Source organism: Lagopus leucura, unplaced genomic scaffold, assembly GCF_019238085.1.
Source record: "Lagopus leucura isolate 7727_CA_CO unplaced genomic scaffold, USGS_WTPT01 Super-Scaffold_100004, whole genome shotgun sequence".
NCBI lineage: Eukaryota > Metazoa > Chordata > Aves > Galliformes > Phasianidae > Lagopus > Lagopus leucura.
This window is the reverse complement of record NW_024962264.1, coordinates 30,817,599-30,843,856: the sequence shown is the minus strand read 5'-3', so window position 1 is coordinate 30,843,856 and position 26,258 is coordinate 30,817,599. Positions and strand designations below refer to the sequence as shown.

The 26,258-nt window shown below is 42.0% G+C and overlaps 1 protein-coding gene across 15 annotated transcripts in view; it reads left to right on the top strand.

The window, feature by feature from the left end:
* The window catches only part of EPHA5 (EPH receptor A5), a 196,082-nt gene that overhangs the window by 109,605 nt on the left and 60,219 nt on the right, over positions 1–26,258 (top strand). Inside the window, exon 6 of one of the 15 annotated variants that reach the window (XM_042870478.1) lies at positions 18,163–18,227. The exons of the other annotated variants lie outside the window; for them this stretch is intronic. Within the exon in view, the coding sequence (XP_042726412.1) occupies positions 18,163–18,182 (20 nt within the window). The 3' untranslated portion in view covers positions 18,183–18,227. Of the gene's footprint in view, positions 1–18,162; positions 18,228–26,258 lie in introns of those variants that run through there. 15 annotated transcript variants of the gene reach the window in all.

Genomic DNA, 26,258 nt, shown 5'->3' with positions numbered 1-26,258 from the left:
AATCTTCCAGAGGAGCATCAGTGGATGGCAGTATGACACCTGTTTGAGGCACCTGTTTAGTGCAGATCAGTGGGTGTCTTAGTCCTAATGCTGTTTACTGTTGTCCTCCTACTGGGAAGGTTGCTGCCAGTAACTACTGCTGGAAAAAAAATGTATTTTCCTGTTAGTAGGCTTGTGTTAGCATTTCATTGCTGGCATTACTTTTTCCCTGATATGTAGAATTAAATCCACATAACCCTCTGTAAACGTAGAGAGAAATGAGAGAAGATGATATGTCGCTGATCACTTCTGTCTGTGAGGAAATGGCTCTGTTCTGTGAGTTATGTGCCAAATTCCTGGTAGTTGCAGCTGGATTTATCTGCATAGCTAGCTTCTTGTGACTCAAGCCAAGAACATCTCCCTTGCACAGTTATTGCCCACAGCTTTGTACAGGGAGATCCATTGTACGACACTGTAGACCTGTTGGTTTCACATGAAAATACAGTTCCTGTTAAAGACAGTGGGTAAGTTTAGGTTCTGGTTCAGTCTCTGTGTTACCCTGGCAGAGCTGCAATGCAGCCTGGGGAGACACAGGCAAGGGTAGTACTAATGGATCGAGCCACAAGTGTTTAATGCTCTGTGTAGCATTCAAGTAGTATCTGTATGCTCTTGTGTTTGAATCTGTAGGAGGTGCTTGCAGAGTCCACTCATCATCCAGAGGGATTGTGCAGGGGATTTTATTGCTGGAGCTGGTCCCACCCAGTTCACTGAATAAAGAGAGCCGGGCCTGTTTGCTTGAGCTGTACAATTCGTGCATCAAATGTGTTTTTCAGTAATGTTCCTCATCCTCTGCTCTCTGGACACTCCCTGGGATGACAATCACTTTGTCCATGCCAGAAACAAAGCGACTGTAGACAAGGACTGGACAAATTATATGCAAGCATGGAAAGTGGCTATCTGTTTTATTTAGGTTCCTCTGAAAAATGTCCTTTGGGGTTAGTAATGGAGGTATGCAGGCAGAGTGGTCTATGGTTGGCCATAGCTAGAGATGCTAAATATCTCTGAAAGAGCCTCACCTTCAGCTGTTCTCTCAAATCAAAGCAAGCAAAGCACATGGGGCTTTAGCAGGGTCTCAGCAGCCTAATCTCCCCAGGAAACCAGCACCAAGAAATGCTGCCCTGGGGACCCATCCTTTCTCTCACGCAGATTTTCTGCCTGTGTGATTACATTTCTATGAAGGCTGGTATAATTAAGTAGAGTCACTAAAGGCCTGGTAGCATTACAAGGCCAACTGCAGCAATAGGAGAACAACAGCTATGTGCTGTGGAAAATGAAAAAAATTCATGCCATGGGTTAGGTCTAGCTGTTTGAGGCCCACTGGCCTCACTAACCCAGTACTGGAGGGAAATGCCAGGATTTATTTTGCTGTTTTGGCTTTGTCTGTCCCCACCAAGAAAAAACATGCTAATTTCAGGACTGCAGAGAATGTGCAAGCAGCAGGATGTTGGCTGTGCCATGTCTTCTATGTATGGGAGCTTTTGGCAGTAGAAACTGTGTCTGATTTGGGTTCTTGAAGGGATTGCTTCCTGAGGAAAATGTGTTCCTCTCCAAACTAATTTGTTCCCCTTTCTTCTCTCCCCAATTTGAAATAACGATAAAAAGAACTGGCACTGGCAATCAGTCTGGCATTCTCAGTCTGATGTAATTTTCCTCCGAACTTTTGAAATGAAGTTTGGAAGTGCAGCAAGAGAGAAATAATTTTTATGCACAAATGAGGCACATCAGCTAATCTCAGCTGGTGACCCCAGCACACTTCCCCAGGGATGTGATGGTACCTGGGATGGGACCAATCTATGTTGGACACAGTGTCTGCAGACTGAGTACTGATTCCCGTGTCACAACCTGCTCTTCCTCAGTGATCCCAAGCTTCTGTTCTTTCTCTGTGATTTTGCAGATGTTTTTCACTAGATACTGTCATGGATCTGGACAGTGCAGCCAGCCAGGAAAGGTGGAAAGTGCACTGACCTCCACTGTGACACCTCAGAGCTGCAGGAGGCAAAAAGAGGACCTTGCTACCTGTTATCTTCCCACACCTCTTAAACATCTGGTGCAGCTCCCTCCTCAGGTCTAAGTGCTCTGTCCCTGTCCACTGTCCACCATGCAGTTAGACCATCTATTTCTGATAGTGCAAGCAGAGGGCAGTTCTTGGATTCAAGGGTCAAGAAACCTTGTGTAGACTGGTCAAAGCATGGTTGTCCCCATTGGGACAGCTGTAAAATAAGCACACACGGGAGTTCTCAGCACAGATGGCAGGGAGCCATCTGTAATGCGGTCTGAAAGCATTAGAAAGTGTGCCTCATGCACATGGGCTGGAGCCCAGTGAATAATTCATAACTGGCAACAATAGGACTAAGTTAGCCATCCTTTTCATGTTGGTGGTTTTACTCAAATTTTTATCTTTTTGAAACTGCCATTTCCAGAGAAAAACTGTTTCTAGAGAGCAGTCTGCCGGTGCTGCTAATACTGAAGTTGGCTTTTCACATGACAATGTGTGATGTTTTTTCTTAGAGATTCCACCAAGCTGGGTGATTAAGTAATGCTGTCATTCTAGACAAAGATGTGCATCTCCCCTGAGGTCTTTCATCTTATCTGCCCCATGCACAGAAGGCACCTACCATGAATTCTCGCTCAGGGATGTGTATCTTGTAATGGGACTGTAGGGAGCAAGTGGTTGTGATTCATGGTTGCCTGTTTGCCCATTGTATCATCATCCACACACACAGTGGGAAAGCATAGCATTAAAAACCCTTCTGGGCTTAAAACCTGCAAAAGTAATTCAGTTGTAGCCAGCCTAAACAGCTGAGCAGTTTTCTTTGCCTTTCATTTCCAGCTGGACATGGGCTAGAGATGGGGGGTCTAGGAGTGGGGCAGTTCTTTTGCTGATTACTCACATGCCATGGACTCTCTTTACATTTGAAGACCTTCTTCTCTGTATGTGTTTTCAGATGAGCCCCTTGCCTGTTTTCTACTTGAAAAGCTGGAAATCAGCATTCAGTCCAACTCTGTGACCTGTATGGTGTTTTCACGCCTTTTGGGGAAAAGGGGGAAGAAAGGTCTGGATGTGCTTGCTAGCACTGGAGGAGTTAGTGTGTCTAATGCTTCAAGAAGCCTGCATGCCTGAGGCCAAAACAGAGATACAAGTTGTGTCCTGTGGTGCAGCAGTGATCTTTAAGCAAAGATGTTGGAGGACAGGACCTGGCAACCCATGCTGCTGCCTGGGAAGCAGGGCCAGATTCTTCCTTGACCAAAAGAAAATGCTAAATGCTTGGAGCAGCTAAAAAGCTGTCAGGAGCAGAGAGGTGTGCTGAGAGCAATGACCCTCACTCTGACTATGCAGACTGTGACACAACAGTTGCAAGGAGCAAAAGAGAAGGGATTTTCCTTAGCACTTAGGGTGCACCAGCCTATGAAAAGCAGCCAGGAGCAGTTTGGAAAAGGAAAACTACAGTGTAAGGCTTGTTACAATCTTAGGTCAACAACTGCATGCTCTTGAAACAGAAAAACTGCAACTCCACACAGACTGGGAAGAACATACCAGAAAATGAGGCAAGAAAATGTCAGTACTCAGTGCACTGGGAAGCTGTGTTCTCCGAGATTGCCTTTGAGAAAGGTTCAGTTCAAAACCTGTAAGGTTCAGAGTCTCATTCTGTCAGATCACAAGTCTCACCAGCTTGTTTGGTCTGTCGTGCAGAGCGTAGCAGCTTGCTTATCTTCTTTAGGAAAAACAAAACATTTCCAAGAGGATTTTCCAGTAAGTGCAGCATATTGCATGTGACTGTCTCACACAGGAAGCAAGACTCATTTTGCAACTCTGCTTTGTAACCAGAACTGCAAGCCTAGGGCCTGCAAAAACTTGAATGCATGCTTATTTCTGTGAAAGTCCTTTTCCACAGCCAGGCTGCTGAGCAGAACTTGGCTGTAAATGTCAGTTGTAACAGCACTCAATCCATTGAGCTGCATCATCTTCTGGACAGTGGACACCGTAGAAAAGGTGTGAGCACAAGGCACACTGATGTTTCCATAGTGTGCTCCCAAGCCTCCTGGGAGAACCTCTTTGTACTTTATAGCCCCTAATGGATTTCTCTTCCATGAATTTGTCTAATCATTTTATGAACTCTAAGAAAATCTTAGCAGCTGCAGGCAATTCAATATGAATTTGGTATGTCTGATAGTTTAAGCTATGCTTTAAATTCATGTTGGTCAGAGAGGAGCTATTAGCAGCATAAATAGAGGGTTTAAGACTTGCAATTACACATCTATTTGGAAAGCGCTGTCATTTAGAGATGCTGCACTAGCTTCCAGTGTATTAACACAGGTATCAAGAACTCACCATTTAACATAACTTACATACTCCTGAAAGCAAAGCGTTGTCTTACAAACCACGATGGACTGAGACAGGGATATTTTAATAAGTAAAAGTATACTGGTACTGCCTTGAAGACCACCTTCTGCCTTGTTGTGAGGGCTTCTGCGTTGGAAAATGGGTGTTCAGGCTTTGTTCTCTGGGAAGAAGGATCTTCCGTCTTTTCATACAGCAGTTAAGTCCACAGAGAAATTTTGGCTGGTTCTCATTCCAGGTCTTGCTGCATCTCTTGAAATTGCTGGGGTTTTTCCCCCTGATTGTAGTGGGAAAAAAATGCCCACTAGGGCATCAAAGTCTGGATGTTCTTGAGAAGTCCACCTTTAACTTTTATGCTGTCTGACTTTTTATGTCCAGCTGAATCTCAAGCCCACTGGAAAGCTTTGCTGTTTTGCTGTGTATCAAGCTTACAGCAAGTGTTGAATCAAGAAGAGTAATTTCATTTGTGGAATCCTATCCTGTATGCTATCCATCAAATATTTTATGTGGGTAGAAACCTAAATAGTGTAACTAGGTATGTGCACTAACACCAGCAGAGACAGTCAGTGGCAGTTCTGCCACAATCAGGCTGTCCTTCATTGAATTTATTTTTGAAGTGTGGTTGCTTGTAGTTATAACAATTGTAGGTAGTTAGAGCAAAGTAAAACCTGAAAACCACTGATGCACAAAAGTCTCCTGGGTTGGTTTTTGTGTTTTTTGGTTTTGTTTTTTAGTAGCTCCATTTATTCTGAATGCAAAATCTTATTCCAGAGCTGCAAGTTCACCCCAGCCCAGATGGCTGGGTGTCTGCTACCAAATGAATTATGGATCAATTGAATATTTTATAGTTTTATGTGTAACTCCCCAGGTGGTAATTGCTACTTTCTCATAGTTTGGCATAAGCATTTTTATTTTACTTAGAATATCAGAAGTACATACTTGAACATTGAAGGAATTAATTGAAATTAGAAGAAAAAAAACAAACAAACAAAAAAAAACAAACAAAAAGAACCCCTAATTCTGAGTAATTTCAAGGTCATTTTTATTCCAAAGGTGTATCAACCCTCTTGATATATTAGGACATTAAAAGAGGAAATAAAAACATTTTCCTGCATCTGCAGACAGACATTTCAATTTTGACATTGAAGTACATATAGCTGAAAATAAAAATAGTAAGTAATAGTTGTCCACTTTATCCCTTAATGAAGAGCAGAAATGCACTGAAGTTCTCAATCCTCAGATTTGACTGCTGATGAACTTTCAGACAGTGTCACTTACTGCATGTTGTGTGGTAAATTTTTCATTCATCTCACTGCATATCTTCATAGGAAAGGGGGTAGGGTTTCCTTCAAAGCATGCCACTTGTGAGACAGTCACATGAACTACAAAAAACAAATGCCTGGTTACACATGAGGAAATTTCATCAGGGGGATGCACGCAAGTAGCGCCACACAGCTGAGTGTAAGAGAAGGAGAGCTGCCCAAAATCATAGACTCATAGAATGGCCTGGGTTGAAAAGGACCACAGTGTTCATCTAGTTTCAACCCCCCTACTATGTGCAGGGTTGCCAACCACTAGACCAAGTTGCCCAGAGCCATATACCCAACTGGATGTTCTGTAGCCAGCAGGGCTGACACTATTTCCCACCTAACACTCCAGAGCCATCAACAGTGTAGCCTTAGACCTGGGCTGCCATAGCAGAGACTGGGTGTCCCCAGTCTGGTTTGTTAGCAGTGTATCAGGTGCAAATACTGGGATTTTTGAAAGAGGGCAGAGCAGCCTGTGCTGAAATTAGATATTCTTTTCCCACACTAAAAGCTGGGCATGAAAGCTTCACAAGGTCAGAGATGTACGAAGCTCATGTTTTTGCAGAGCACCCTTGATGTTATATTGCATGAGTGATAAAGCTGTTTTAAAATTTTATTTCCCATTTGCTGGCACTCTTCTAAAGAATTGCCAAGTAATCTTATATTAATCTAATTCTAATCACCTTAAAACGCAGTCTTTGGGGCCAAGGAGTTCTTTGTGTTGCGATGAGCACAGTGCTTGGCAGAGAGCAAAAGTAAAGCATCCAAAATGATTTTGCTGCCCAGATGACATCAATGTATAGATTTTTTTTTTGAATGCAGCTTCTGAATTTTACTGCTAATAAAATCCTATTCAGCTATTTAGTCTCCATCTGCAAGCTGATAATTCCTTTGTGTGATACTTTAATTCTCTGATTTAGCATTAAAAGTAATTTCACAATTTTAGCAGCCTGCATAGACGACATTTGTGAAAGTGCTCTTGTGATACCAAGACTCAAAAATAGCCAAAAAAAAAAAGACTGTAAAAATATTTTCAGAGCTGCTAAACAAATAGCAGGGGACTAGTAGGCATTTAATAGATGTCCATTTGCTCTCTGGCTGCAGCTTCTTTAATGTACCACGTAAGCTCTTTATAGTAATCTTCCTCAAAAGTTAAATATAACAGTTCAGAAGTCAGGGTAGTTGGAAGCATATGAGTTTCAGTCATTATGCACTGAGTGAGCTGTGATACAGGAATGCCATTCAGGGTACAGCAACTGCACAGTGCATTTCTTCTTTCCTATGAAACTGTAGTGCTGATAAGAATGTCAATGAATGTGAGGCTGTTAGAAAGTGCACAGCAGCGTGCTAGCAGGTCCTGCATCCTAAGAGGGCTTCCAGTCCTGCAGCATGTCTTATCAAGGTGGGTCACTTTAATATGCGGGTTGTAATTTATCTATTTATTTGTTCACGTGACTGGATTTTTCCTCTTGGTTGCTTCTTCTTCTTGCTGATTCATCTGGCATCTGCACTCCTGGAGCAGGCTGGCTTATGCATCTTAGGAAAGATCTCTCTGTATCCAGCCTGAGCTCCAGCTCACAACATGAATGAATTATAGCCTCCTGCTCAGGATTTTACAGCATTGCATAGGTTGAAATGCTTTTCTCTCCCTGATTGCTTGTTATTGGAGAAGTGTGATTCAGCAAGGGCAGAAAGATTTTTCCAGATATTCTTTTGTGGTTGTTATTACAGTACACTTCAAAAGCTACTGCCCCTTGCTTATTGCTGGGAAGACCTCTGAAATGCTACTTCTGGCACTGAAATTTCTTGCAAAGGGTTAATGTAATAGCAGAGCCTAGGCTGGTTGTGCTTTATCCCAACCCGCACTCTCTCCTCTCCTCCTTTGAGGCTGCAGTGCTCTATCAGGAGAGCTGAGAGCAGTGCCAAGGTGACAAGCATCTGAACAATAAACTGTATTTCCCTGAGAGCAGCTGGGCCAAAGTTCAGATACATGCAAATACTGCAGAAAGCTCAGGGTTTGAAGGCTTTAATTAAAGTAAGCTTCAGATGTACTCATTTGCTGGCATGGTGGAATGCTTTCTGCATCTCCTCATCCTGGAGGAATAGTCCTGATCAAAGCAAGGAACTAATGGGATTTCTGGTTAGATCAGTACAATAGAAATCACCAGAAGGAAAGCAGCATTATTTATTTACTTGCCTTCTTTTTCAGGATTGATAATTTTATAAATATGGGGTCTGATCAAAAGGCCCTGTCCAAACTGCTGCGTGACACCCAAAGCTGCAGTGGTACTGGCCCAGGCCTGCAGTGAGCAGGCGCCAGGTGAGGGATTTTTGTGCTGCAATGCAGCAAGCCAGGCCGATGTGCTTCTCTGTGAGATGCACAGAGCACGCTGGCCCCATAGAGTAAGTGATTCAGCTTGAACAAACCTTTGGGAGAGAGCTGCCTCATGACAGTGGATGGGAAGAAAAACACAAAATGTTAAGCATCTGGCAAAATCTACCCTGTGTATTTGCGGTCTGAGGGTGGGTCAAGTGGTTGGAAAGGGCACTCTGCTCTGGAGCTGAGTTCATACGTGGCCATATTTCCAAGAGCAAACCTGCAAATCCATTGAGTTTGGAGGCATCCCAGGGATGGCAGCCACAGGGTGGACAAGTATGTCATAGGGCAGAAGCAGTGCTGGGGCTCTGTGTCAGCCATCCTGGAGGGCAGCCAGTGGCTCTGTGCACTTATGCTGCCTGCTCTGCCTGCACTTCCAAAGCCAAGCAGTTCCAGTGTGAGCCACAAGGACTACGCACCAAGCAGGCTGTGTTTTAATTTCTGCATAGTGCTGAGCCCTGCAGGGTGTTTGGCAGAGAGAGCCAAAGATGCCTCAAAAGCAACCTGGAAGAATTAGGTGGAAAATGCCTGCACCTGCTCGCTGCCTTCCAGAGGGCATGCATAGAATTTGCCCACTGTGATTCCGCATCCTGCTGTATAAAACTTGGGTTTTTTTGTGCTTTCTTTGTTGGTTTGTTTCTGCTAGGTTTGTTTGACATGCAGTTACCTAAGTCCTTGTGACTGTACCCTTAAAAAAAAAAAATCATTGGAATTATGTCTCCTTCTAAACTGGCATTTGTGGCTGAGGTAAGGTGTGCTACTTTGCTTTGTGGCCTAAATGAGATGAAAGGAAACAAGGTTGAATCAGATAAGAGCAATAACAGTGCGTTTCCCTTCTCTCCTTTACTTTGGAAAGGTTTACAGGACCCTCTGTGCAGCTCAGTGTCTTCAAAGCTTCTTCCCAACTTTTCTGCGGTCTGCCTCAAACTGAGGAGAGAAACCATTGCTCAGCCAAGTAGATTATTAATTGCAGTATTCCCTGAGTTGACTTTCATACAGCTCTGCATTAGTGCAGCTTGTTACTGAGTACAGGCCTCTGTGACCATTGTCCTGTCACCTCCAGGGTTCTGCCCTCCTTGCAGTGGGTTCCTGCCTTGAATCGTTAAAACACGCAGCTCCAGGGTTCTGCCTCATTCCAGCAAGGAGTAGCGCTAAGCATGAAATCACTCACTGACCTTGCCAGAGACTTACTGTGTGAGCCTCTAAATGCCTGGCCATGCAAGGGCAGTTTCCACAGAGAGGTGCTCTCACCCAGTTCAGTAAGCTGGAAGGCCATTGCTTCAGAAATTACCAGGTTATTTAATTTATTGTATATCTCTTGGTACCAGGTATGACTCAGTCACTGAAAGGAGGTTTAGAGGAGCTGGAGGATGACTGGGCAGGATGCACATGAGGGCACAGACCCATCTTCACCTTTTCCAAAATTGCACACAACAACTAGCAAAGCTGGATGTGCGTGAAGGACAAAATGCTCTGTGCTGTCTGTGGAAGTGATGCACTAAACCCTCTGCTGTGTGTTGGCTGAGGCTTCAAGGGGAACTTCTGCCAGTCAGATAGCTTTGTACGGCCCAAGGTGCTATGTGTGCAACCTCTTCAGAGCACCTCTGCAAAACAAAAAAAAGCTCTGAGAAGTGGTCAAGTAGTTGATAAGTATTTCTTGTGCTCAAATGATGATTGCGCATCTATACTGGCCTCCCCACTGTTTCTGTAGCCTCTGATAGTGGTGATCAACTGATGGCTGGTATTTTAAATTCTGCTTGTGCAGTTTCTACTTCTTTATTTGGGGCAAAATACGGAAGGAAAATACATGGTCATTATGCAAATGAGTGCAATAAATAAATTCCATTTGGCTCAGCTTTCTTATATCCAGACCTGATCCACACAGCACATGCCATTTCTAGCAAAGGCCAGGGGAGGTTTAACACAGCAGGTCTGGCCCAGTGACAGAGTTTGTAGCGGCAGATTCAGATACATTTTTAGGGGATGTCTGTATGTGCCATGAGCTCATTATGTGTGGGAAGGGATGTCTCTTGTCAGTACATTGCTCTTGTGGTTTTCATTGCCTGCCACTTGTGCATCGGGGAGGCTTGTCAGCAACCATTTTTGCTGATGGAGAAACAGAGGCACAAGGCGTGGTGTGAACAGAGGTCACACATGGGCTGGAAGCCTGCTGGAGCCCTGAGCTGCACTGTAGATGCTTCCCAGCCAGTTTGCCAAACCGACTTCAAGAACAGATAAGAGATGCCAGTCACGCTTGACTGGAGTTGAGCTGAGGAGCAGCTCAACTGAAAATGGGCTCAGTGGTGTTTGTTTGTTTGTTTTCTGAATTGTTTTCAAGATGATGTGGTTTCAAGATTGCTGCAGCATTTAAAATGAAAACCTCGTGCGATTGTAGTTGCAGCAAGAAGCTGATTCCCTGGGAGTGACTTGAAGGGGACCGATTCCCAGCTGGCCACTGCCACAGCTTTACCTCAGCCAAGTTTCTTCTCCCTGCAGCACCATGCACAGAAGGCTTCAAACATGATTGGAACTTGGTCTGCTTTTGCAAAAGGGTACACAAAGTACCAGTTTTTCATCTGGAGTGTTTAGTGAGCTAATAGTGCTGAAGAGCATGGAGGGAAGAGTGTGGTGTGGCATGCATTTGCTCCCAAGTATTTTCTGCAATAGTGACAGTTCCGTTTTTCCTTCTTGTAGACTGTAGACCAGGTAAGACGATCTTTGATCCAAGTCCAGCTGCCCTTCCTGGCTGAGTGCAGGGTATTGACTGGAATATGTTTGGATGGTGAACTGTGCTTTGTCTGCTAAAAACAGAGCCATTAATAATATCTCTGTTCATTGCAAGTGCTTGCAAATTCCTGTACCGTTGCAATTCATTGTAACTAAAATCCTGATCCATTTGACTTTCTATCCAGGGGGAGAGCAATTGCTGCCTCTTCAGTAAATAGGTTCGGTTTTATTTGGCCTTTAGCAGTAATAGTATTTAAAGTATCTTGGCAACTATTCATTGACGAGGGTCCAAAAAAAGCACTTAACAAAATCAAGTGGTAGCAGTAATGAAGTGCTAAAGACACCGACACTTTGTTTATCCTCTTGAAAGCTTAGAGGAGGTTTCAGCGGCTCCTCCTGTTTTCTCTGCCTCTTTTAACTTTTGAACCCGGCTCGTGGGACAGTCTCTGCGGGGGGCTGGAGATGAGGCTGCCTCCTGCATCTCACGCAGGGCTGTCGGGATGTCCTGCACTGGGATGCTGCAGCCGGGGGAGCTCACGCAGTTATTCTCCCCGGCCCTCCGTTTGAGGTCAGGCATGTGCTCTAAGGGCTCAGCCAATGATTTAACAGGAGAATATCCAAGTATCTGAACTGTGGGGCTGTCACATCTGCTCATGTTTGCTGCTACAGCTGCTCTGCCTCATGTGAGTAGAGCTGTGCTCATAAGGATGGGATGCACAGTGTCACTCCTAAAACATCAGCTCTGTAAGGTCAGTTGCACAGTTGTCATCTTTCTCCTTCTCTGACAAGGGAGAGATTTGGGGCTATGCCTCCTGTTGCAGTGCTCAGGCTACACACAGCAGCTGCCTTTTCAGTTTGCCGGATGGGTGCTTGAAAACCTCGGAGGTGCCTCAAGTCAGATGTTTTTATGGCAGCAATGCAGCCCAGTTGGGAGTATTTTCCTTTCCAAGAGAAGAACCGACTATTTTTCAGACCAAATGAAGCCACCTGTTCGGTTAACTGGGCTTCATTCAGTCCCTAGGCAGCCCTTCACAACCTTTAGGGCCCAAAGGAGTCTTTGAAGTACCATTGAATTTCATTGTTAATGTCTCAGTCATTTACCCTGAATAGAAGAGGGCATTTTTTCACTGCAGGCATGAATAAACTCTCTAGATTGCAGGAAATAATCCCCCTTAGAGGAGAGTTAAAAGCACCTTCTTTTAATATAAGATGTGAGGAGGTAAGAAAAAGGAAGCCTCGTGCCAAGCTCTGCCTGGGACCGCATCAGCTTTTTGTAAAGCGCTGGATTTTGCTCAGTGATTAGAAACTGAATAAATCAGATGAAAGGAAGGAGCCGATGACAGGGTGATACATGTGTTGGAGAAGGGGAGGGAGTGGCAAAGGAAAAGCATAATGTGGGTGACTTTAATTATGTGGAAGGTGGGAAGATTGGCTTCCAATCCTGCACGGCGTGTGCAAAGATATATTAGTCTATATTCTGTGAGGGGTTGATGAGGTCTTCAAGAAGATGTTGGTAGTTACTTGGAAGAAAAAGGTGCGCTTGCTGGCAGTATTTATGAGAGCTTTAATTACATTTCACAGACTGAGTTCCAATTAGAAGGGAAGAAAAAAAATAGGAAAGAGAAGATGTACAGCTTAAGAACAACGTGATAAATCTCTGGCTAAGGATAATGGTAAACAAGGTAGCTGTACATCATAGCATCACTCACACACTTCTATTTTTAGTTGTTTATTCCTCCTCCCTTCCTCCTCCCACCACAAGCAAAATGCTCATAAAGGGGTCAAACGCAGGCTTCCGTTATTCATCTTCAAAGAAGCGAGGGAAAGATCATTTGCAAGTGCTGCACTACAAGGCTATTACTTTTTGCCAAATCATTAACTGTGTCATAAAACAGCACTCCAGAAAGGCAGACAGAGACAGATCGCAACATTTGTCTCTGTGCTTGCATGAACAGTGTGAAAATATTGCTATCATTAGTGCATCCTTTCACATTGTGCTTAATGCTGCAAATTCCCACACTTTGGGATAACCCAGGTTATAATCTCACCCAGTTGGCTTCTTACTCAGGTGACTGTAATGTCTGATTATGTATTTTAATGTCAGGAGGGAGCACTGAAAGAGTATCTCTAAAATTGTTCAACACTGGCTTAATTCTCTTCCTATTGTAGGTAGCTAGGGATTTTGCTGTTTAGTTTTCTGGACAGGTAATACCTCTGAGTTTCGATGGCTTTGGCATATCTGTCTTGTGATAGCCCTCTCTTGTGCCTAGAAAGTGAGCTTTTATGTACTTTTTATTTATTGGTGTGAGGCGTTTGCCAGTAACATGCCAACAGCTAATGTAGGTAGGAGGTTTATTTTATCTGATGATGTCATGTTAGATATGGGGAATACCTTGAATCTTGTTAAGTAAAAGTAAGGCTGCAAACAATTTATGCCAAACACTGAAACTCTAGCAGTAGGAATCAGCTAGTGAGATTGCTTTCACTTCAGATAGCATCAGTCCTCCCACTGATTAATAAGAGGACTAACAACTGTTCTTAAGAGTAGCGAAATGGCTGCAATGAATCCCTGTCACTACTTCCCAGTGAATGGGAATTTTTGTTCTTCTGTAATTCCACGATCACACTCAAAGTTAAGCAGATCAAAGGAGAAACTCCCTTTTCTTTGGTGCTGTCAAACCATAATCCTTGTTTATTTAAAAGAAACTATGTCAGGAGTAAGGTATGATGGAGTATAATTGCAAAGTTCTTATTTGGTAATTAGTATCTTGGAGCCATCTTAATGCTATTAAGAAACAGGCATAATTGCATGTAGGAGGTGTATATTCATCATGGGAGCTGGCACTTCAAACCATTAGGAAACATCTATAGCTTTGCTGCATTCTGCTCAGAGATTAATCTAGTTTAGAACACTTAAGAGCCTGCCAGAGAGACACTCTTGTCATCCAAGCAGTTGTACAGTTAAGTGATAGGAGAGAGCTCAGAAAGGCAACAGATGCTTCCCATAATCCTGGTACAATCATGTTGCAGACCTCTGATATTTATGCCTTTCAGGAATGCCTTCCCCATTACTGGCAGCAGTATTCACCACTGTGTGTTTTGTACACACATGCACAACAAAAAAAAAATGTGAGGGACAGGAGGGAATCGGTTCATTTCAGTGTGAGCTCTGTCTGCAGGTATTTCTGAGTGCCAGCATCACAGGAAAGATACTTGGGCTCTGGGGAACAACCTGGAAGAGAAATGCCTAGGAAATAATTCAAGGCACAGGGCTGTGCTTCATTCAGTGAGAAAAATTGTTGTCAGGATATAAGCATGTTTTCTTGTCAGGCCACCAATGTGTAGTTAGAAGCAGCTTGTTATGAAAATAAGGCTGGAAATCATGACTAGGAATAAGACAGAAACAACTTGCCAGAAAGGGAGGCTTTTCAAAGGAGATGGTCATTAGCGGTTAGGCAGCACTGTGGGCTTTTTAATTAAATGTGTTTGGGAAGGAATGGACAATGAGAGTCTTGGAGGTGAGGTTTTTTCGGTCCTGGGCCTAAAGCTACCACCAAAGGGGAGGCTGAATGCGCTGTGAAGTCACCATACTCGGCGAAGAATGTGAATGCCCTTCCCACAAGTTTTACAGGTGGAGAGAGAGAAAGCGAAGGATTTGCCAAAATCTCACCGCAGGGCTAGGAAGAGACCAAAAGCCAGCGGAGTCTGGTGGCAGTGCATTCCACTGGAGTCAGGGTTATGCCATGAACTTAATAGTTCCGCTGTGTCCTCTTCTTTTTCCCTCTATGTTTCTTGTCTACTTTTTAGTGCTCAGTATACGAATGCAGAATTAGCTGAGTCCTTCCTGACAAAGGCTGCTGAACAGTTCAAGATCATACAAGTGATCACTTCCAAAATAGAATGACTGTACTTTTCTGTGTTAATTTGCAGCTGACCATAGGTTCAGGCAGTTTTCTGGGACACGTTTCATTCATTACTTTGGCTAGTTCACTGTCTAGTGGACTATTTTATGCTATGTTTCCCCATTCCTTGGTGGATCAAATTCAAGTCTTAGTTGCACAGAAGCAACTTCTGAAGACCTTGTTGAGAGTAACCTTTTATGTAGAGGAAAGTAAGGTTTGACCTGATGACTTGGGTAGACTTGAGCCTTTTTATTTTTTCTTCTGAACGTGTGTGCAGCCACAGCTTGCATTTCTGTTTGAGGTCATCCTTGGAATTTCAACTCTAAAAGTCTTTTTCTGGTTTTCCTTCTTCCAGGATGCTGAGAACACAAGATCTTCAGTGCATGGAAGTATAGTAATTTTGATATTCATTCTTTTAATAATGTAATGTCTTGCTGACCTTTGCCACAATTTTCTGAGAATCTTTTTACCAAGTCGTTTAGTATGTAGACATAGTGTATGATCTTACTGAAGAAAAAATGAAGTGGAGAGGATCAGCTTTATTATTGGGTCAGTGAGTGAGATATTTTTGGGTTCCAAGAGCTTATCATAGTGACCATTCCTGGCTCTTGCCAGTAAGGAGATGATCTTAAGAATTAGATCACTGAGATAATAATATACTGCTGTGTTAGACAAGATTTATGATCAAGAGAGGATATGGGCATTTAATGGCCCTTTTAAATGTCACATCCAGGCTTTAAAGGCTATACTCCAAATAAACAAAATAAGACAGTAGCTATCTCCAGAAGCTTCTAAATGAAAGCAGCACCCAAATGATGCAGGTAGGAACTTCCAGTCCATGTTTATACAGCAGATGCAATCCTTAAGTGGCCATTGGAAACCATGAAAAGGCAATAGCAATATCTTTCTTGAGATACAAGGTAAGATGTGCCTATGCAGTCAGAATGCCTTTCATTTAGCAGGAGAAAGAGGTAAGCAATATGAAGCTCTTATCAGAGCAGTACACAAGCAGTTTGACAGCCATTAACGGCTTGAGTAATTTTGGTTGGTGTACAATAAATAAAATGATTGCGTACCATATGAGGTAATACACGGCCTTGCAAACAGTTGTTCAGCAGCTGTATGACTGGATGGGATTTTTTTTTTCTGGCAACGTAGTATTTTAAATGAATGATAACACTGAAAAAAAATACATTTCTAGTTTTCTTTAATAAATTAGTCACTAGTAGAAGAAAGCCCATGAGAAGGTAGTCCATGGAGCCTAAGCAGACTCTGCTATTGGGTAAATCTTTTTTTTTTTTTTTTTTTGTAATTAACAACATACAGCAAGATGGGCAATACTTACAGTGTGGTGATGTCTGATAATATACCCCAGGGATGAATTGTTATTGATTGAAAGGAAGATGAAAACTCAGTGATGTTTTGTGGAAGGGCTAAATTATTTCTTCTGGCCTTCATATTTAGAGATGTTGGTTTAAAATTGATTATCTTCCTTTACCTGCTGCCTATAAGCTTGCTAATTCATTATGAATGAACATAAAACAAGGTCTGGTCCAGATCAGTTTATCTATACTGTTTTAACTGAACTGTTTTAAATATTACTCTTTGATAAGCCTGCTTAACTATCTTTAGCTCTCTTAAGGTAAGGATACTTCTCAGTTTTAAGGGGAAGTTTAGCAACATTTGAATATTTCACTGTAATTGAATCCTGATTTAAACCCAAGTCTTTTTTATTCTTGCATTCACTGAAGAGACTTCAGTAACTTGAATGCTTTACCCTTGCTACTGCTTGGAAGGCCGTCCTGTAAAAATGGGATCAATTACCTGCATTGTTAGGATCCAGTTTTCAATACTGCTGAATTAAGAACAGATAGGACTAGTTAATGATTGTTTTCCCTGTATAAAAGGTGGAGTAAATAAGGAGAATAGAAGCTGAATTGTGAGAGAAGGTAATCTCTGTTTTGTTTCTGCCTTAGCTTAGTTTTAATCAATTATGATATCAGAAGGCAAAGAATTGAATGTATCCCAGTATCTACACTTCGTTATTTAATCATCCTGCTGGATTCATAGCATTCATCATTCACATTTTCAATGCCATTAACTGTTACCTCGCATTTATAAAGGGCATATTTAAGGAGAGAAAGTCATCCTGATAGGCAGTGTCCTGTGGAATAGAATAGCAATCAAACCAGTAGGGTTCAGTTTCTGGCTCTTCAGTCCAAGTATCTTGAGCTCTGGTCCCATGAAGATGAACTGTTGACAAGTGAATCTTGTGGGTCCCTTCCAACTTGGGATATTCTGTGAATCAGGATGCAGGGAGACTTGACTCTCCTTCATCTTTTCATAATGAGTTTGTGGCAGTTCTGGATTAGAAGAGGTCATTGGAGCCTCAAGATATGTTTGGGAGTGCAGCTTCACAAATGATTACTTTGGAGCATTAGGTTGCATGGTTCCTGCAAGCTTCAATCTAGCCATATCTGCAAGTAGTAAGCCAGTACTTGGCATTTCATAGCTGGGAGGTGAACAGATCTAGAATGTGAATTTATGGCATATTTTTTCCCTAATGCTTTTGAGAGCAGCACTATCTGAAATACAAACCAAAGCAGGCATAAAATCCTTGCTGTGCTATTCCATGTGCAGATATCTTGCTTAATATTTGATCTGCTACATCCAGCAAAGCAGAGAAAAATACTGCAGCAGGAGGACACCAGTTCAAGCCAACTAATATAGATCGCATTAAGTGTGTTGCAGGTGGAAACCTGTTTGTGGACCACAGTTTTGCTGACACTGGAGGAAAGTTAAAGATATGTCCATTTATTTATAGCATGCACAGCTACAATTTAAAGCATTTGAAATCTGTTGGGACTGTTTAGCTTCATCATGAGAATCCTATAGTCAGGTGCTTGGACTGTTTTCCTGTTCCTGGAGCATTGCTCTGAACTGCAGTCTCTGGTGATGTGGCTGAGTACAGCTATTTAGGACATAATCTGTCAGCAAAAGTGGGAAAAATCCAAGCAGAGATTCCCTGTGCAGTCAGCAACTGGATTTTTACATCAACAGCGTTTTGATTTAGAGCTGTTTCTGGAACATTCTTGAGTTTGTCTTTAAATCCTTTTCAATGCCTTCAGAAACCAACTGGACTGAAAAAGCCTGCCGTGTTTTGTCAGAAGAAAGCTTGTGTTTGTAACATGCAGGAAGCTAATGTCTCTGCAGAGTGGGACAGTCAAGAGCCCTGCTTTCATACACAGCTGCACCTATCCCATTCACAACACTGATGTTCATCCTGAGCTTTGTGTTGCCTGATTGTGATCTCTGCGATTTCACCTCAGCAAAGCAATGTACACAGAGCTCATCTTTAAGCACACAACTAATGCTTCTGCTTGGAGACAGAAGTTGGAGAGTTATTAAATTAAGAAAATTAAGCCTTTAGCACAAACTGCTCTGTAATTTTACTTTTTGTCACTCATGTAGGGCTTTTGTTCCACGTTTGAGCTCAGCATGGTGTCACCAAGTTGCTTGTGATTTAAATAGAAGAAGCTGGCTGCCAGGAGTAATGCTTGCAGGTATTCCTTCTTTTCTTTGTTTGCCTTAGAGCAGAGCCTGCAGGACAAAGCAAAGACAGTGCTGGCAGCATCTGAATAGTTAGTTCCTACCCCTCAAGTCAAAATAGATAAAGGAATTATCATTATCTTCATTGCACAGGTAACAGCAGCAAAAGATGAAATGACTTACATATGGTCATTCTACAAGTCTCTGGCAGTGCCAAAAAGCAGGGTATTATCTCCTCTGGTCTGATGCTTTATCATTGTGCCATCCTTTTGCATGACTAGCCACTTGCAGCAATTCAGAGTTTTCCCTTACGTGTCCTGGCACAAATGTGCAGGCTGATAAATTGCATGAAATGCATGCTTCCCAAATTTTTGCCTTTCAACATCCATGCTATTTTTGTCACTCACCTTATGATGCCTAGCCGTTTGTCTGGAAGGATCTCAGGATACGTGCATCTAATCTACTTTAAAACCTCCAAAGGATGATGCCACAGGTTCATAGAGTGGTATTTATTTTTTTTTCTGGTTCTTCATTATTTTTGTACTTTGAAACTTTTCTTAAATTAAATTCTGTGCTGTCTTGCTGTAGAGAGAGCCGCTTTTTACTTACTTGAGACTAATGTTCTCTTTCAATCCTTTTTCTTTTGGACTCAGCAGCTTTGCTTCTTTATCTCTAATCATAGCTCATGCTTTTTCTTCTTGTGCTTGTCCTCCAGTACCCCCTTGGATTCCCTCAAATTGAAGCATGCTTTTCCTGACATGGAGCATTCGGAAAGTGGCACAGGAGGGAGCTGCCAAATTCATTGAGCACTTCCCGTTTCTCCCTAAGAGTCTGATAAATCAGTTCTTTCCTCTTGGGAAGCCATAGGTTCAAACTGGAGGTATTGTTCCTTCATTCAAAAGGAGCATTGCAAAATCCACCATTTTGTGCCCACTGTTCTCAAGCAGCTGTTTCAATCAGGCCCTTCACATTAATTGCATTTGAGCATTTTACACAAATGCATGTGAGGAAATGCCTGCACTTGGGTAGCAAGAACCTAGCTAGGTAGCTCTTGCAGAACTCTCACTGGGATTCATGCCATAGCTATGGCTGCTTATGCGGTGGGGTTGAAGACTGGACACACCATGCAGCACACTGCTCCTAAGTAGAAAGACCTGGGGTGGGTTTCATTCCTTTCATTTTCTTGCAGACACTGCAGAATTTAGCTCTTGGGAAGTTGGAGGCACCAAAATTTCCATTGGTAGTACCAAGGATTATTTCCCCAGCACCTGTAGTGCATTATGATACACACAGAATTTGCTAGTTAGCTTTATTTCAGTGCTAGGAACATGAGATTTTAGGGCAAACAGGTACCCCTGGTCATGCTGAAGTGCCAGACATGGGCAGCGTGTCAAGGTTGGCAGGAAGAATGAGATCTGTCGGATTTTGTTCTCTGTCTGCCATTTCCTTTAAAAAGGGTGATAGACAGGGCAGCTCTTGTCCTGACCCAGAAGGCCACCATCAGTCCGAAGCCAAGGCTGGACACAGAGACCTGCTAGACAAGGGTGGGATGGTTGTGAATTTGTACATCAGAGGTATATAAACCTTCTAACTTCAGCTCTTCAGTCACGTTGGTGCTTTTATTTAATTATTCTAGTTTTTTGTTCTTACATAACCTATTAATTTCAAGCCTTCTATTCTTTATGGAACTTGTTTATGGAAAATGTCGGGTTCATGGTTATGCAAAGTGGTGGCCAGCTGAAGGTCCTATTGAAGATGTGGAGCTTATGCTTTTTTTGCATTTATATACAAGACAATAGAAGAAGGATGGTGATCGCAGAGAAAGAGTACTGCAGGAAATCCAAAGCTATGTTACCACGGGAGTTAAGGACTTACTCTATTCTTGCCTCTGACCTGCTGCACCTCATCAGTAGCTGTTCTTCAAGTGGAAACACAAGGAATTTATTTGGCTGCCCCCGATTCCGCTGGAGTGCTCAGTAATTTGGCTTTAATATTAGAATTCATCAGCAAGACTGATTGGTGTATCATACAGAGTGGCAGGCTTGGCAGAGAAGGAAATTTCCCACGGAGTTTAAAAATGGTCCTTGCCTTTGGTGAATTTACTGGGTTTAGAGTTTCATAGCAGCAGGGAGAAGGATGCAGCAAGACTTGTATGAAAAAGGAGCCAATCTAGGAATTAAGAAGGTGAGTGATGGTAGCAAGCAGGAACATGTACATTTTGTGCATTTTATTCAGTAGCTATGGTTTTGTTTTGTTTTTAATGACCCATGATTTTTAAAAGGAAGCTTTTCCTTAAATGCAAATAAGACATTAGGTTACTAATGATGGGAGAGGGGCTGTTCCGTGTGCTGGAAGCTAACCTGATAAATGCATTCAGTAATGAGGATTCTGCTGCAAAATGCTGAGCCCTGTGGCTATGATCCAGCGAAGTGCTGACAGCAGTGTTAGTACTCATGCGCTTAAAGTTAAGTGTTTTCCCAAAACACTTTGATGGATCAGAGTTAAAATCCTTATCACCTTGCTGGGAGTGAATTTATAATAAGTGTTGTGAATCAATAGTATTTATTCTTAGGCTTCACAAGTAAACCACTAATGGAATATAGGGAAATTACAGCTATTCTGTGACAGAATAGGGAATCTGATGTTGGTCTTAACCATAAACTGTTCCTCAGCTTTGAGAAGGTCTTAACATCTTGATTTCCAGAGGCTCTAGGGAAAAAAAGAAAAAAAAAAAAAAAAAAAGGTAAAAATAGAGATGTTGCAATTCCCTGTGGATCTCTGCCCTATGGGTAGAGGTTCCCCATGGGATACTCCAATCCAACATTAGTGTTTCAGCATGGTTTCAGTTCAACCTTTCTGTGGGCTGTCACTGGACATCATCATACCAGGCACAAGGAGCTCTACTGGCCTTACGGGGTACCCAGGCCAGTTCCTGTCATGAGCCAGAAATGATCATCGCTGTAGGCTTGGCACAGGAAAAGAAGCAAGTTACAATCTATTTGGAACTGTCTTTGCAGGACTTGTCATATATTCATTTGTACTTAGACCAGCATCAGTCCTGAGCCTAGCAGTTGGAAATAAGTTCTCCAAATGGTGAATTCTGGCCTGACTTTGGCTTTGGAGCCCCTGCAAAATGTGGATGTTTGCAACCATTCAGGCTTCAGGGGAAAAAAAGAAGCCCAACAAACCAACTTGGACAGTTGTAGAACATCATCCTGTTTGTAGCCTTCATTGCATAGCCACTCAGTCCTTAAGATTCTCATTCCTAAGTACTTGCTGAGCGAACAAGCCTGAGTTAATACTTTCCCTCCCTTGAGGTCAGTGTATTCAGTGTTCTAAAACTGTCTATGATATGTCATCTTGGAAGTGACAAAGGAACTGAAAATAACAACAGAATGGAGAATTTCCCATTATGAGTAAAGTGCCAGCAAAGTTCTAACTCCTGAATACTCCAACAATGTGCATTTCCATGGTGACCGTGCTCCTTAGCTTGTGCTGTCTGGAGATGTACTGCTAATGCAGCAAGAAAGCTTGTACATTTTTAACTTAAACAAAGTTTGTAAATCAGTGTCTTGTTTTACAGTTTTCACTTTTTGTGTAAGAGTATGTCTTGCATCTGTGATAGTAAGGGACTGAAAGCATGTGTATTCTGCTCAGTAAACAGATGGCAAAGGGCAAGAATCCAATTCATTTTTTGAACTCTTGTGCTTTCTTAACAGTCTTACCCAAGGTAATTTAGTGTTTGGAGGTGGCAGTGATATATGATAGATTCCATTAAAAATTCTGACTGGTGTGTACATAAGTCTGACCCCAAGAGATCTGTAATTTAGAGTCCAGATCCTGTGATGTCTTAGGCAGTGCTAGTAATCCTGTCACAATCACAGTGTGTCATAGCTGTGCCATGGTTTAGTTTCTTTAAGATAAATGCTTTAGAAATTATTTGCTTCTTTTTTTCTATGCAAAGGTGATGATTTTGGAAAAATGCATGCAGGCAGCAAAGAGGGTTGGTGTGTGCCCTGGGTAAGGAGCATCTTTGGGCTCTGTAAGGGAGAAGCCAGACTGCCCTCCGTATTGCTCAAAGGGCTTGGTAGGGGTGAGCCTGCTCTGTTGAAGATAGGCCCTTCAGGCACTGTTTTGTCTTCAGTTCTGAAATCACAGGAGCCCTTGGATGTGTGTGTTGTCTCCGAGTGTAAACTTAACGAAGGATGCTAGAGCGGGAAAGCTGTTTTGTTCTGCATGGGTGCCGTGCCCATTACCACTGAGCCGTGAGCCCAGAACAGGTCCCTGAGTGCTCCTTTCATGCCAATCCGTGTAGTAAAATGTTAGCATGGAAAAAGTAGCTGAGCTGTGAGCTCTGCCCTGAATCTGCTCTGCTCCCTCTGACGATAAGGAAAGCTGAACAGCCTGTTACAGTGATGTGAACAGCAAAGCTTGCATTGACTGCAGCCACTGTCCTTTAAAGGGTACCTGTTGAGCGCTGCTTTTTTATGTTTAGTGCCATATTTTGATTAATAGGAGAAAGCTGGATGCAAATGTTTTAAAGCTACGTGTTTTACTGTCTTTGCAATCTAAGCACCAATAATCAGTAATTAATTTTAATAGCAATACATATTTTATGGATATATTTTTATTACCCAAGTGAATACAGTGAGTATTTGAGTAGTGGTTTTGTACATGCAGTACTGCTGCTTTCTTGCTGTCTGTTCTTTTAATGCATTTTACTTGCCTGACTAAATGTTATGGCTTGAGTATTCTTACACAGATTTATAGCAAGAAACAACTAGTTCTTTATGGGTAGGTAAGTTGATCATAGAATTACAGAATGGCTTGGGATGGAGGAGACCTTAAAGACTGTCTAGTTCCAAACCCCTGCTGTGGGTAGAGTTGCCACCCACTAGATCAGGTTGCTGATCAACTGATGGTTGGGCTTGATGATCTTGAAAGCCTTTACCAAACTAGATTATTCTATGATTCTATAATATATATATATATATATTTCTGTTTTATTCTAGTCTATTTTGCTTGCTCTGTTAAGAACTTGCATATGCATGCACAAGTTGTTCTGGTGCAGGGAATTAAAACAAGAAATAGGATATTTGGGCACAAAGAAATCTAAAAAGCTTAGATAACACTGGCTCATTGCAGTCTCAGTCTCAACTGGCTGTATCTAGTAGGTGTTACACAGATCAGAAGCAAGAGATTAATCTTTATCCCTGTGCTAATGCAAATTGCAGGCAGATTACTTCTGTTATCTCTCTAATGTGATCATGAACTGGAGAATTTTTTTCTGTTCTGTATGTTCTAACTATGGACACTTCTCTGTAGTGGGGCTGCTGATAATTAAAGGCATCAGGTTAGTAGTGCCTACAAAACTATGGTATCCATCCTGTTCTCTTTGCCTGTAACATAGGTACTTTTGTAATATCTTAGGTACAAGGACTAGAAGCATAGAGAGAAATCATCTGAGAAAAGCTTTGTCAAAGAGACAACATGATCTCCAAAAAGAGAACTGAGCAGCAATTTGGCTATCACATTGCACAAAGCCAACATTGCATCTAACTGGGAGGCATAGAGGTCTGGCAGCACCTCTGCTCCATGACCAGCTCAGGCTTTGAATCATGTCTTACTGTCAACCCCAAGGAGATGCATTTAATTTTTTAGGAGCTTGGGTGATTTCCACCCAAAAAATTGCCCCTTTTTGTGTAAGGTAAATCTGGTTGCAGGTTACTGTGGAATCACATTACAAAAACGGGGCCCTGCCTTTTCCCATGGCCATCCAGGCCTTGAATAGGGTTCACTTCTCCACGTGACACAGCGTGACCTCTGTGATTTTATGGCACACATCAAGGCATCTCAGGTTTTGGTGTTCAGAATGGATTTGAGTAACAGAGACTGAATTGTTCAGAAAGCTGGCATTTACCTCAGGTGATGTTCTTGGGAGGCAGAAAATGTGAGTAAACACTATATGTTTGTTGCCAAGGAAATTTGAAGGTTGTGAAGGAAATCTCAAGGTTGTGTTCTTGTTTTGATATTTGAAGTGTGAAAAGATGTTGCATGAATTCCCTATTTAGTCAAGCGATACCTTGAAAAATCGTTCAGGAGGAAGATTTCCATATTTGAATTGTGTTTCAGGACTGACTTTGCATTTTGCAAGGTGTTTGGATTGAACCTATGGCAAAAAAGCAGCTCTTGCATGTAGGGCCTGTGAAATCCCATGTAAAATCTCTGGTAGGATTGAACTGACATTCAATGATACAAAGACCTTTCATTTTCTTTACTCTGTTTGCAAAAGTACTTAAAAACAACTGCAAACTGGGATCTGTCCTGTTTGTCTAAGTAGCCAAGTGAGTGTTGTTACTGTTTTTCCTCACATGGAAAATTGCGGTTCAGGTTGGATATTAAAAGTTTCAACATAAAAGGGAAGTTACGACTTAAATGCCAAGTTCTGACCCAAGTCTAATATCCACAGTAAAAGTTCCCCTGGGGAGCTGTTGAGTTTTCAGCTTTTCCAAAAGCAGATTGTTTCTATACAGAAATGCAAAGAGGCGGTACAGTGAAGTCCTCCTTTTCCCACTTCTTTCCAAAAGAATATTTGTGTTTTTACAAGTGTGCATATCTTGAAGCCTTCTGCAATTTCACATGCCTGTAGTGTAGTTCATTGAATAATGCAGATGTTGCTCCGATCTCCAAAGTCACCAAAGGCCTGAGAAAAAATTAAGTAATGTCACTAATTATAAACTGAGTGAAAAATTACAGTAAACCAGGCTTTTGAAGGGGAACCTGAATTACTTGTCTTGTGGTTGCTTTTCTGCTGCATACAGCTTTCATTTTCTTCAATTGGAACCAGCCTTACACGTTCATTAATGGTAGCATAAATATTTGTTTCTGTGATGACAGATGAAGGTATTGATTTAATCACAAGTACAAATTTGACTTTTAAAACTTCTTGCAGACTGCAGAAGAAATGTGGCGTCAGATGTAGAAACACCAGGGCTTATTGAGAAGTCTGAAGTGTTAGATCCCAAATGTTTGCATGTAAGGAAGTATAATCAGGTTAAAGGAAACTGCAAATGCATGTAAAACAGACGTGAAAAATCCATAGCATAGTGAGGGTGCTGTGAGCTAGTGGGTTTTGCTTGGTTTTACCCACGAGTTAATGGAAAAGCGTGCTCTCTGTGGAGGTAAGGGTGAGGTGGGGAGCCATTAGCTGTTGTTTCTGCCAGAGTGAAAAATACCAAGACAAAATAATTGGGCTGGAGAGAGCATTAGATAGACCATGAGATGTAGAAACTGGATTATTTGTTTTATCTTGCTGCAGTGGTCATTCACCTGATAACATTAGTTTCCCTCAAAATATAATTAACATTTTATTCCCATAAGCATTGTTGTATATTAGATGTTAGTAGGACACAGAGCACTATTTTGTAAATACTGAGTTTGGTGCATAGATAGCTAATTCAGTGCTAATGTCATTATCAAAGGTTGTGGAGGAAGAATGTCCTAAAGGGTCTATTCCTCTTGAAATCATCTCCTGTAGTTATTCCAATGTGACTACTGGTGCATCTTCTGCAGAGACTTGCATTTATTATTCTCCTTAAGAAATGTTAGAAAAGGAATTTTAAAAAAATGTCAAATCAATTCTGTGATTTTATTTGCTTCCTGATTAATCCTGGTCTCTGGAAAGCAAAATGTACATTCCCAATTTCACACCTAGTTACATCTTCTGTTTGCTTTCATCACACGCATGGCTGTTCTCAGGAATGGTGAACATAAGCATAAATGATGCAATATCCCTCTTTGATTTTGAGTGTTTTGCTTTGAAATTAGTGGAAATGTGCAGATTATTTGTAATGCAACATGTAAACAATTGCTATGTACATCCACTCTTTGTAGTGTCAAGGCAGAGTTTTGAACAAGGGTTCTGTCTGTTTGCATAAAGACATAAGAGATTACAGCTTTATATATCCTGACTCTTACGTCAGCGTGGTTTTTTTTTTACATGTTATACTCAAATGGAA